Source organism: Podospora pseudocomata, assembly GCF_035222375.1.
Source record: "Podospora pseudocomata strain CBS 415.72m chromosome 2 map unlocalized CBS415.72m_2, whole genome shotgun sequence".
Classification (NCBI taxonomy): domain Eukaryota; kingdom Fungi; phylum Ascomycota; class Sordariomycetes; order Sordariales; family Podosporaceae; genus Podospora; species Podospora pseudocomata.
In genome coordinates, this window is record NW_026946365.1 from 1,810,273 (window position 1) to 1,822,841 (window position 12,569).

General features: G+C 53.5%; 5 protein-coding genes across 5 annotated transcripts; 3 read left to right on the plus strand and 2 right to left on the minus strand.

Moving 5' to 3' along the window:
- Positions 1–132: 132 nt before the first annotated feature.
- CCR4 (Glucose-repressible alcohol dehydrogenase transcriptional effector) lies at positions 133–4,140 on the minus strand. The gene is made up of 3 exons (XM_062887300.1): positions 4,000–4,140; positions 2,264–3,813; positions 133–2,201 (listed from the first exon to the last, which is right to left on the minus strand). Exons 2-3 carry the CDS (start codon positions 3,363–3,365, stop codon positions 994–996), a joined length of 2,310 nt encoding a protein of 769 aa, XP_062747104.1. The 5' UTR covers positions 3,366–3,813; positions 4,000–4,140; the 3' UTR covers positions 133–993.
- Positions 4,141–4,320: 180 nt separating this feature from the next.
- Positions 4,321–5,028, plus strand: QC762_0035180 (uncharacterized protein; the record flags this gene model as incomplete). The annotated part of the gene is made up of 2 exons (XM_062883276.1): positions 4,321–4,723; positions 4,787–5,028. The coding sequence occupies exons 1-2, from the start codon at positions 4,693–4,695 to the stop codon at positions 5,026–5,028; spliced, it is 273 nt and encodes a 90-aa protein (XP_062747105.1). The 5' UTR covers positions 4,321–4,692.
- Positions 5,029–5,867: 839 nt separating this feature from the next.
- QC762_204090 (uncharacterized protein) lies at positions 5,868–7,841 on the plus strand (the record flags this gene model as incomplete). The annotated part of the gene is made up of 1 exon (XM_062887301.1): positions 5,868–7,841. The coding sequence occupies one exon, from the start codon at positions 5,868–5,870 to the stop codon at positions 7,839–7,841; it is 1,974 nt and encodes a 657-aa protein (XP_062747106.1).
- A 437-nt stretch (positions 7,842–8,278) lies between these two features.
- On the minus strand, positions 8,279–8,722 carry QC762_204100 (uncharacterized protein; the record flags this gene model as incomplete). The annotated part of the gene is made up of 3 exons (XM_062887302.1): positions 8,566–8,722; positions 8,361–8,504; positions 8,279–8,283 (listed from the first exon to the last, which is right to left on the minus strand). The coding sequence occupies exons 1-3, from the start codon at positions 8,615–8,617 to the stop codon at positions 8,279–8,281; spliced, it is 201 nt and encodes a 66-aa protein (XP_062747107.1). The 5' UTR covers positions 8,618–8,722.
- Positions 8,723–8,940: 218 nt separating this feature from the next.
- Positions 8,941–10,575, plus strand: QC762_204110 (uncharacterized protein). Its single transcript, XM_062887303.1, has 3 exons — positions 8,941–9,736; positions 9,809–9,979; positions 10,053–10,575. Exons 1-3 carry the CDS (start codon positions 9,401–9,403, stop codon positions 10,413–10,415), a joined length of 870 nt encoding a protein of 289 aa, XP_062747108.1. The 5' UTR covers positions 8,941–9,400; the 3' UTR covers positions 10,416–10,575.
- The last annotated feature ends 1,994 nt before the right edge of the window (positions 10,576–12,569 follow it).

Sequence of the window (12,569 nt, forward strand, 5' to 3'; positions counted from 1 at the left end):
GAGGAAGACAGGGGTGGATATGGGGTGCTGGACGGGGAGGAACAAGTCACAGCAAGGGTGAGAGTTGTGGTTATCGGTGATGGCGGCGGCAAGGAGGATGCAAGACTAGGAATCTGGAACACCATCTTGACGGTGGGGGTGGGCAACATTGCGACTTTGTATCTTCCTGTTTCTGATCTCAATGCTTTGTGTTTGACTGGGGGGAAGGGTATGTGGAACGACAAGTTGTTGAAGCATGAGGGTGAGGGGATAGCTATGGGTGATCTTTGAGCAGACAGTGATACACGAGTTTTCTTTTGCTGGTTTCACACTATCACTCACTCGCTCACTCAATCAACTCGTTCACACATGCTTGAAACAGTCCACACTCCTGACTGGTGTGTCCGCTGTTGTATGCATAGGTACGCTGTGACGCTATGAACCTCTCTTATCCCAAGAGCATCCCCCCCCATTCCGCGCGCCTGTACTTTTTTCGACCTGCAGCAGAAAAGAGAGAGCACCGAGGCCAGGAAGAAAAGCGAGAATTCCATGTGAGCAGAAAACATACAACCAAAAATGAAATCAACAGAGCCAATGACCACTAAACCCCCTACTCGCAAATGAAACAGAAGACAAAATAAAGACGGAAAAAAAAAACTGTATCCCTACAAGATTTCCCCCAAAAGCAACACGACTTGTCTATCTTTCCCGTCCACCCAGAAAAAAAAAGACAGTCGCGCCGGTTTCGCTCAATGCAAGATGTCCCTTTTGGGTCCAATCGCTAAAGCCTTCCCTTAACCCACGCCCCCCTGCCCCGTATATACGCCCAGCCTGCCCCGGTGTGATCATCGCAAGCAAACAACGATAGGAACCATAAACAACATGAGATCGAGCGCGAATCCAATTCCCAAACACCTTGTGCCCGTCCATGCCCCACCAGTTCGCCAAACTCAAAATAGACCGACCCAGAGAGGAACGAAGCGAGGGAACGGGTTAAGGAGCAGGGTGCGTCATTCAAGTCCGCCGGCTGCTTGGTCCAAAATCCGGCTCCACGACTGCTCTCTTGTCCTTGCGGGGCCGGATCACGTACTCGGCCATGATTTGAATGTGGTCAGATGGGAAGTGATAATATGGGAAGCCGGGAATCCGCGTAAGAGCCTGCTTGTCCGGAGGAGCAAGCAACGACACCAACTCCAGCGTGTTGGTGGAATACCAGATGTAGTCAATGACTTCACGGAAGGTTGGTGTGTAGTTGGTGAAGCTAAGTTCATGAGGTCCACCTCTGAGATGGGCATAGGCCGAACGGATGCTGAAGGGGTGCTCAACACCGTCTCTCGTGAAGTTTCCGTACTTTCGACCAAGCCATTCGGGGTGATCATGGGAAAGACGACCAGTGGCAAGAAAGTCGTAAACGCCACTGCTGGGCGTAGAGTTGTAATCGCCGCAGATGATCAGAGGAATATCCGTGTTGTTGCGATACTCCTGTGAAGGGCCTGGCGGAGGAAGCTCCTGCCTCTCCTCTCCTTCTTCGAGGATCCCTTGAATCGCTTGCTTTTTGTCGATTGCCATCGGCGGGGTTCGTGTCCACTTATCGCCGAGCCTCGTGATGTTCTCCATCAGACACGCGATCTGCAATAGCTTCACGTCGCAAAGATCAGGCTCCCAGGCCAGATGCGTGTTGGCCACAATCAAGCGAGAACCTGTTACTCGGCTCTCCAGCAAGATAATCGTCCCAATATTATCTTTGCCCATCGCCCTGTTGTAAACGTCGTGGTTTTGCTTGAGATCTGGGCGGGTGATGGTGAGGTGTGAATAGTCAAGCATCTCCTTTTGCAGTACAATCCACTTGTCGGTCTTCCAGAAGGTAGCACAGCCGTCAACACCGCCTACCATGTTGTTGGGCAATGTCTTCACCTTGGGTCTTGACCACTGTATACCTCTATAACCGTGTTTGGCCAGGGAGGGAGAGAATTCGTTCTCATAGGCGTTCCTGCTGATCTCTTGGAGGCAGACGATGTCTGGGTTGCGGTCATAGATCTCGTCGAGGATCAACTGCTTGCGATAGTCCCATTCAAGAGCTGAGGGCGGTGTGTAGCCATACATCTGCTTGGTCGCGTACCTTTCGCACAGAATATTCCACGTTAAAACGCTGACACGTTCAAGGCTAGACGCCACATCATCTTGCACCGTGATGGGAAGACGAGGAGCGGGAGCAGGGGGGACTGCAGAGGGCGACTATCAGTATGTGGCGTGCTTGGTTCAAGGTGGTCGGTCAGAAACTTACCTGGAGCGTCAACGAGAAGACTGTTGATCAAGCTCTTCGTGTCCTTGTTCATGATTTCGTCTTTCAACGGGCCGTTCATGAGTGGGTTGCCGTGGAGACCCAGCATCTCCAGTTTGTAAAGGAAGCCCAGTTCATACGGAAGGCTTGTTATGTGATTGTTAAACAGGATAAGCTGTTGGAGGTTTGTGCACATGCCGATTTCGGGGGGCAGTTCATGCAGTTCGTTATGAGACGCTTCCAAAACCTTCAAGCACCTTAGTTTGCCAATATCTGGAGGCAAGACGGTAATCTTGTTGGACGCAATGTACAGCTCTACAAGAAAATCGTAACTGAACAAGGCCCGCGCAATCTTGCGCACCCCTTGACCGCTCAGGTCGAGGTTGTGCCAATCCTGTCGTTTGACAAGCTTGTTTGTGGTATAGGAGGGCCGGTTTCTAGCGACTTCCTGGTCCTCTGTAGTTGTCGTTCCTTCGGAAGCATACACCACCCCCTTGTTGTCGGATGCCTTGGCCCGTGCATAATAGTGCGGAAGGTGCTGCTCAACCATGGTTTGATGCGCCTCCTGTGCTTGTTTGTACAATTTGAGCTGCTCTCCCCAACTGTCCGAGATTGCTTGACCAGAACCACCTCTAGTGGTGGCAGTTTGCCCGCTAGGATGGCTCCCGCCAGCAAATGGGCTAGAGGCTTGATGGGCGCCGGTGGAGTAGCTTGAATGCCCCATGTTCCCCGCCGGTAACCCGTGTACACCGGGGTCTGGCTGAAGATTCTGATGGTGATGCGCATGATGCTGATGTGGATGGCCCTGTGGCTGTTGACCGTAGTTGTACTGTTGATACTGCACTGGCGGAATATTGGGCTGACCCCGCCCTGGAGCGCCACTGAGGCGATTGTTGTGCCCCTGCTGGGGCCCCTGACCATACATGCCGCGCAGGTTTTGGCCAAGAGACGCCGATGTCTTGGAATGGGCAGTGGGTTGGGCGGTCACTAGGTGTGACAAAAGGGAGTTGAGCAGTATGCCGTTGGCGATCGAGCTGCTGGAGCTGAAATTGGACGAAAGCGGGCTCGAGAAGGCTTGTATCGGATGTCGGTCACCATCTGCCATCTACAAAGAGGGCGGGGCTCGGCGGAAAAGGCTTGATCTGGCGAGCCTGGCACGGAAAAGAAGAGGGATTCGTGGCGGAGGGTGGAAGCGTGTGACTTGAGATGCTGGAGGTGGAAGATTTTGCATGGAATAGACGACCTTTTCTTTGGGCATGGATGCAAGCGTGTGAGCGTCCAACCGGGGTCGAGTTGACGGAGAATGCAGCTCGCTCAGAGAGCCATTCACCGAAAGATCGAAGAGATCGAAGGGCGAACGGGGGGAGCCGCCAAAGAACTCGAGGAGAATCGTCGGAGGGGGACCGAGAGCCAACGTCTTGACAAGAGGGCCAAGTTCGCCAGCAGGTTGGAGGGGCTCGGGACGCGCGCGCCTTGGTTGTTGGGGGGTTGGGTTGGGTGTGAAAGAGATGCTGAGGTCGGGTGTCTCTATTTTTTTTGTTTCTGTTTTCCGACTGTTTGGGGAGCACGCGGGTTAGCAAAATCTGTGTAAAAGATGATGTTGGGACACGGGTTGTCACGACAGCGAGCGATGGCAGGCGAGGCGAGGGAAGCGGCCAGACAGCCAAGGTCAAAGTGCAGCCAGGGCCAAAGATTCTGGGGCCTTGACAGGGCGGCTCGGGGGAGTAAACAGGGCTCACCTGTGGCCAAAGATAAAGAAAGGGTATTACCTCTTGCTGGCGATAATTGGAGCGCCTGTCAATGAATACTCAAGTGAAAGGATATGCTGCGCGATTGCTGATGTCGTGGGGAGAGAGAGGAGTCCAACCCGTCTGCTGTTGTGGCCCGCTGTGATGGAGATGCGCAAAGATAGCAGCGCCCAAAGCCTCCCTGCTTACCTAAGGCCCGTGAGCCCAGACCAGGACCCAGTGAATGGCCGTCACGTGATGAGTGAAATCATTGGATGCTCCTCCCCCTCTTCACCTTATGATACAAGGCCCTTACAAGCACTGGCATTCTCTGGACTTTTTAAAGGCAAAAGTTTACTTGACGCCCACATGTTAATGGGTTTCCATCTGGGTCCCTCTTCCCACCTATCTATCTACATGCAAACCTCCATAGCACGGACATCAAGCATGCTCCTACACTAGCCCAGACAGACACGGAAGGAATACACTGCAGAATAGCGGTCGCCCAGAGCTTCAAAGCCAGGTCGGTTGGAGCATAGGTGGCGCTTCTGATGTCAATAGGAATCTCTCTATAGTTCTCGGGCTAGGCCTGAGCAGAGGCTGCAGTGCATTTGAGAGGAATGAGAGAAAACACTGAGGGGCGGAGTGCGGGGAAGCCCAGACCCATCGAGGTGTGTCTGCAAGGCATGGGAAGACGAGCAGCCTATGACAGGCATGAAAAGTCCCAATACCGAAGGTGAGGCCGGTGGCCGGTGGCCGGGAGACTGTGCTGAACAGTGGCCCAGAATGCCCGGAATAGCTAGACCGAACCAAGAAGTGTACTGCACATGCGGTCCAAAGGCAGGGCATGGCAAGCAATTGAATAAGAAGAATGGGCCCCTGGCTTCTGGCCAGAATTGTCTCCAGCTTGTCCATCCAGTCGTTCTGGAGTCTTTCGTTCTCTCATCCGTCGCTGTCATCACCCTCATCCTCATCCTCGTTGCCATCCTCAGTCCAACATCTGAATACGACACTCTCTTGTACTCGGTGGCCCCACATTGAAACCAGCTGGGGTGTTAGAACCAAGTGGTCGATCTCGATCAGCACCGCAGCCAATTCGCGCGCAACTGCACACATCCACCAGACCGCGATAACGTCCCTGGCCTTCGAGGAGCTGGAAAGTCAGCGACTCACATGGCTGCTGCATGTCGAGGGTATCCTTGAACTGATCGCAAGCCATGACGACCGTGTCTGGGGCACACTGAACCGACAGCCAACAACAAACCCCACAGACGGCCGTCATCTCGGCGCCGTCGGCGGTGTGACTATTCTCTTAAGCTGTCTGATCGTATTCCTATGATACGGATCTATCACCAATTCGCCACGACGTGTCATATCAGCTGAGAAAGCCAGAGGCAGCCGTGTTCTCCAGGGGGACGAGGGATTTCTGGGTTCTTCTGACAAGAAAAAAAAAGAAGCGTTTTCTTCAGCACCTGGCTGGCCCGCTGGGCTGCCGTCTCGTCCCGCAAACCAACCACTCAGCACTCGCAGGGACTCGAAACTCGCACAGACATCGAAGACTTCTAGAAAAGGCTGTCCAGTGTCAGGCAGCTGAGGAAAGGTTGTTGCAGAACAGACGCAGGGGCACGACGCATTTTCCCAGGCTTTTTATGAATGCGGAAGGTCTCTGGCGGTAGAAAAAGAAGGGAGGGCCCCATTCTCCCGCATGTCACCTTTGGTTCCTTGGATGCCGCAAGCGAGACGGCGTTCCGGTGCTCCTGGAACAAAGGCCCCCATTGCCAAAACAGGTCCCCTGAGTTTGGGCGGGGCCCATTACGCCCATCCCCTAGCCCCCCTGCTTGACGCTGGTCCCGTCGCTGGCGAAAAAGTTTCTCCCAAAGATGGAGTTCCTTTCAGGTTATGCTGCGGCTCAATCCCCTTTCTCCGCCTACACCGTCGAGCCGCCTCCTAATTCCTCCCATCGTTCCCGTTCCAAGCAGCCTGGCCGATCCAACTCGACCTCGGGCACCCAGACGAAGAAGCGCTCTCGCATACACGGACACGCCCGTACTAACAGCGCCAGCACTTCGAGCACGGGCAGCGGCCGGACCGGCGATAGCAACCAGCAGCCATCGCATCCAGGTCACCACCACGGCACCGCCACCGCCGCCGCTAGCAACAACAACATCAACAACAACCCTGCGTGGTTGCAGCACTCCGGCGCTCCCGACGCCGCCAGACCCGGAGTTGATGCCGCCGCCGCATCTCCTGCTGCTGTGACAGCACCCCCGTTCGGCGCCCGCCGTGATCGACACCGCGAGCGCATGTCCTACCAGGACAAGCAGCTACCAGCAACCCCCCGCCTCAACACCGTCGACGCCTCTTCGCGATCACCGGGCAGCGGTAGCGCTTCTGAGCCAGCTTCGGCACAAACACCAGCTTCCGCCTCGACCGCCTTCTCAGACCGACGCATGCTCCATCATCATGCAGCAGCCATGTACGATCCAGGATCCAAACCACCTGGGCCGGGACCAGCAGGTCTCCCCCGCTCCGAAAGCGTCACCAGCGTCGGGGGAGTAACCACGGCGAGCGGGCGCACCATGATCTCCACCGAGCCACCATCCAGCCAAGAAGCCGCCGCCTACCAGCTCAGGCCGTTTGTCGTCCGCAACGGCCGGACGTACATCTCAGACCAGTCCCTCCCTTACCCATTACCCGTCGACCTGGAGGAGCTACACAGGCAGAGTCTAAAGACGATGCTTTTACTGCAATTATACGGACGACCTATTTGCGATCCGACATTCATCAACAAACCGCCGCCGCGCATCCTGGAAATTGGGTGCGGGACAGGATTTTGGAGCATGACTTGTTACCGCTACTACGAAGCCAGAGGCCAGCACGCAAACATGTCTTTTACTGGGCTTGATATTCTCCCTCTTGCGCCTCCCACGGGAGGGCCAGGGGTTTCTGAGAGTGCCGAGTCGGCCCCTTCCGCTTTGCCTGGGGCGTCAGCTATCAGGCCGGATAAAGACATGAATTGGACTTTTGTACAACACGATCTGAGGAAACTGCCGTTACCCTTCCCTGAGGGGTCGTTTGACTTTGTCATGGTGAAGGACATGGGCCTTGCTACGTCGATGGTGATGCAACAGGGTCTGGTAGACGAGTATATTCGGGTGTTGGTGCCTGGTGGAACGGTGGAGATATGGGAGACTGATCATACACTTCGTATGCTCCGCCCTCATGTGCCGGAGTCACCTGCTGGATCAGGTGGCGCTGAGGGTGAAGCGGAGGCTGGTGGTGAGGTTGAGAATGGGAATGACGAGCAGAATATAATGGAAATGGGGGCGTATCTCATGACGGCCAATACGCCGCTCAGCCAACCTCTTAATAACTTCTTGTTGGAATATAATGGGTGGATATCTCGCGCATTGGAGGCGAGAGGGCTGTTTTGCATGCCTTGTACGGTTATTGGGCCGTTGTTGATTCAAGAAGCGGAGGTCTTGACTGGAGTAGGGAGCACGAGGTTGGCGATTCCTTTGTCGGAAGTTAGATGGGAAAGGGAAGGGGTTGGCGGTGTGGTTACCAAGGATGGGAAGAGCTATATCGATACGAAGGCGAGGAGGCTAGGGAAGGATGGTGCGCCCGTGGGCAAGGCGCTAGGGCCGGTGGCGACGGCGGTCAGGAAGACAGCGTTGACGGTGGTGGTGCAGCAGATCCAGAGCATGGAGCATGTCCTGAGGGAGGTGAGCGGGAAGAGCCAGGATGAGTGGGATGCCTGGCTGGGGAAGATGATGAATGATCTGGTGAGAGAAAATGGCCCGAGTTGGGGAGAGTGTCTCGAGGTTGGTGCTTGGTGGGCGAAGAAGAGGTGATTTTTTTGCTTTGGTCTCTTTTGATGACGGGTTTCTAAAAGGGATTTTCTTTTGTTTATTATTTGGTCCCGAACTTTACCGTCTTGGGAAGTCGAGCTGGCTATGGGTTTCTTGGATATGGTTTTTTTTTCTCTTCTTCGAATTGGATATACCTTCAGGTGTGAATGACTATATATTTTTCTGTTTGATATCTAAAACTGCTGTTCTGGGGTTCTGTTGTTGACCGTTCTCTTCGGAAGTGTATTTTTGCTACAAGCTGGCATGTTTTCCGTTACTATCCATTTCTTTTGTACGATGTAGGGTATCAAGCAGAATTCCAAATCGCTATGCGCCATCATACCGCTTCCTGAGAGTCCGGTATCGTTTTAGATAGTATCTGTGTTATGTTTTGGTTATTGTGGTCAGGATAGTCTTGGAGTTCGGGGACTTACAGTGCTTCAATCTCTATTGATCATGAACAGGATTGAGCTTCTCGTTAGCTTTTCTATCCCATGACTGATTCAATGTTGTTATATTTACCCTTCTGAACAAACTGCGCCCGCGCAATGGCTTGACGTATCTCCGCTTCATCCGTCAGGCTAGCATTGGCCATAAAGGCCCTGTGTATGCGAGGGCGGAAGTAATTGTATCCCTGAGGGTAATCACGGCCGAGGTACAAGAGCTCTACTGACAGCATGAATACGAGAATTTGGCGTGATACACGGGAGGGACTCGAAGTACGTACGCTTGTAAATTGACACGACTTGCTGTCTCAGCTCTGGGTTTGTTGAGGACATTGTTTCCGACGCTGAGTTGAATGAAGAATTATTGTGGGATACACATGTTCCTCTACTCTCATGGGTCAACCGAGGTTGCGAATTATGTACTCTGTTCGGGCCAACACTAGACAGTACGTGTTAATTGATGATACTTTCACGCGGAGTTGAGACCACCTGGATAAGCGCCTGGTGACGACATTCTCCTCCCACCACCGCGGCATTGCTTATCTTATCGCACATACCAGCAGTGCGCACATCAGAGGCCCGCACTGTCTTTCTCGGCCGTCCAGTCGGCGTGAAGCCAACCACAGCCTGGACTGTCTGAGATTCTAGCCAGGCGGCTTGTTTTACTTTAGCCAAGGCTATTGACAGACATATGCCCAATTTCACAATATATAGACTTTTCTGGACAAATTTGAGGATAACAGCTCTAAAGAGACGGTTGGCATCGGCCGAGATCAACATGTCCAAAAAGGCACCCCACCTGTCTTCCCCCGCTGCCGAGACGTCTCCGAGCCCCCGGACAGGACGGGAATTCCCAAAGAGCTCAAGGGCAATGGCGACAGCCAGGACAACTGACAGCTAAACCTGTCACGGCCGTGACATCTTGAGTCCATCTGGAAGAAGTTTGACATCTCAAAGGCGCAATTGGGGCAATTGAAAAGAGAGTGAACATCTCACTTTCACAAACCAATCTCACTCACTCACAATTGCATCATCCGTCCAACCACACAACACCGCACGGCTCAACATAACCGCCTCGATATCACCTCCTGAAGTCTCACAACCACGACCACCACAATGACCCCCCCAACGCCCCTCCTCACCAGCTCCCTCCGATCAAGGGGCTTACTCTCCCTTCCCTCCTTCACCAAAACCCTACAAAGACCCCTCTCCACCATCACCAACCAACTCCCCCCTCCACCACCAAAACAATGGATCCCCGACCTCCGCGCCCGCCTAGGCAAATGCATCATCTTCGGCTGCACCCACTCCCAAATTACCCGCGCGTCCTCCGTTCTCAAAGCCCTATCAACCGAATGGAAGTCTCTTGTCGCCGGCAGTGAAGGGTTCCTCACCGGGGGAAGAAGAGGACTAGACGGGAGGCAGATTGCCTGGGGGGAGATGGATAGTTTTGTTTGTCCCCCCCCCCACTCATTTTCAGTTTGGGCGGGGTGGTGGTGATACTGACAAATGAGAGCCAAACAGCAACACGTCAACAATGTGAATTACTATCGGTATGCCGAGTCGGCAAGAGTAAACTGGATCACCAACTTTGCCGTTCATGTTGATCCAAAGCATAGGCAGCAGTGGGCGGAGCTGATGACGCCCAAGTCGACGGGGTTGATTATGAAGAGTTTGAAGTGTGATTTCAAGTTTGTGAGCTTCCCCCCGCCCCGCCCCCTGACAGTCCCCAATACATGAAGGATGAGAGTTGACAGAGAAAACAAAGCCAATGGTTTACCCTGATAAGATCTCCGTCTATCACAAGCTCCGCTGCAGGCCTGAGGGGGACCCGGCGCCGAGTAATTTCATGCTGGATTGTATCGTCTTGTCTCATCAGCATAGAAGGGTGGCGGCACGCTTGGAGGAGGATATCGTTGTTTATGACTACAAGGCTGCGAAAAAGACGAGCATGCCTGGGTTTATGATGGAGTTGTTCCAGCAGACGTGGGAGATGCAGCAGGCTGAGGAGGTGAGGGCGAGGACGAGGATTTGGGAGTTGATTGGGGAGGTGGAGGGGTTGGAGAAGGAGACGTGGGATAGGGAGGATGCGGTAGAGGATTTGGGGAGTGCTGGTAAGAGTAGTGCTTGAAAAGGTTGAGCATGGAAGTCTAGATATCAGGGTTCATGGTGTGGCGGGTTCTCCTTTTCTTTTTCTCTTCGATGATGGGTGGTCCCTGTGTTTTGATAGACAATCACACAACATCAATATGACTGTAGAAGCCAAGAATAGAAAATGCTTGTTATTCAAATGGTTCGCCGCGGAAAAGCTTGATGAATAGTAGGTGTCAAGTCTAAAGTCCGGGATATCTGGGACAGAACGGCTCACCGTCCCGGCCCGGGCTCCGAAACTGCAAACTCGGAGTTTCCCGAAGACTTCACTGTCGCCTTCCGCAGTTGGAAGGTCTCGACCTGGACAGAAGTTCAGCCTCGCATAATGCCAATTTGGACGACACTGCTTGGCAGCACAGTGTTTGCGGGGTATGGCTCCGTCGAGCACCGTGTCAGGAGTATTTCTGACACCTTACCTTCTGACGACAACCAGCTCGGATGAGGTTTGTTTGACTGGTTTTGATACCGGTAGCTTTGTCGTCTGAGAAAGGGTCCGGAGCGGGGTGCGTGCTTGGAGGTTCGGGAGAAACACTGGAGTTGATCCCTACCAACGAAGCGTGATTGGTACGGGTGAATGCTTGCTCGCCTGACCTGCCCATGCTGACCCTGTGATGCTTGCCACAGGGCGGCCGTATAACACTCCCGATGTTATAGGCCAAGGATGGCTTGATATCACAGGCAAAAAAAAAAAAGCACATGAAAGCAAAAAGCAGAAAACGCCGAGCAAACCGATTTTTTGGTACCAACCAGGCTTGGAAGTTGGCAGCGAGAACATGTTCACGATTCCGATCAAGCTGGCTGTTTGACGATCGCGTGGTCCTGTGCCAAAGCGGAGAAGGTGTGGGTGTGTGTGGGAAACGAAAAAATGCAGCATCCACCAGACAGCAAGGAACCCTTGGAGATTTGACTGCGACTTTTTGCTTGTGGTCCACCCACGAAGTGACAGACCACAAACGGTCATGTCCAATCATAACGGGCGGGAAAAGACCAGAAGAGAGAAGGGCGAGTCGGGCACCTCTGCATGCACTGTGATGGCCAAGAGATCGCCTGCCAAGCGACATCCCGTGGCTTGTTCTGGTGGTTGTTTTGTGGAGAGTCCCCCTCTTGAACCACTGGAACGACGATAGTGGCAGGTTCTTTGATGCTGAGGTAGTCTAGTTTTTCCCTTTCGAGTCGGGTGCATGTTGGGGTGAGCTCGATATCCCCAGTCTGCATTTCCTGTCTCCTAGACCAGCCTATCCCACCATCTAAATGTCGTGCAACTGCCGGCACGGAGAGGATCACCACTCGGCCGCAAGGAGCTTATTCTCGCGGGATGACTTGCGGTGTGGGGGACGGAAGGAAGCTGGGTGTCATCGTTCGGCTTCTCCTTGCTGCCATAGGCTGCCACCATGAGGTCCTTCGGTATGGCGAGGAGGGGAAGGGGCTCATGGTGTGAGCGCTTTGGATATCTCACCCAGAGATGTGGAAGTTGATACACGTGCTATGAGGTCCCATATGCCCTCTGTGCCCCCTATTCACCAACAGTTGACCGCAACATGTTTTGTGTCGGGAAGACAGATTAAATCGATATTGGCTGCAGGAAGAGGTCGAGATGCAGATGCTTGTGGTCCGGCAACGCACCGCGGGTAGCGTATGGCGACCGACATCGTAATTGCGATGCCACCGTTTCCTACAGCCTCTAGTTCTATCAGCACTTCTAACACCTAGGCACCCGATTAACTCATGTCCACCTAATGGCTGCTGCAGGGAAGGTTGCGATGCGTAAGCTGAAGCGGCGCATACAGCAAAGTCATCAAACAGCGAAATCTGAGCATAAGCCAGCGATCAAGTAACTCCCACAGCACAACGGTAATGGATGAAGCAAAAGCGCTGATGAAAGAGATTCCAAGCTCAAAGATTTCAGCGACTTGCTCTTTTTGATATAAATACAAGGCAGCCCCACCACAATCCACCAAAGCCGCCGCCACACCCGGCAAACCCCCTGTCATCTCGTCCAGGTTCCTGCCGTCCTGGAGCGGTCCAAGCGATAGCCACTGGGCTGACACTGTGCGCCCACCTAAAATCCTCAGCCTCCAAATCCAAAAATCCGCTTTTCTCCTTTTAAACTCAAAACTCAACCTGCGTCCAGCCA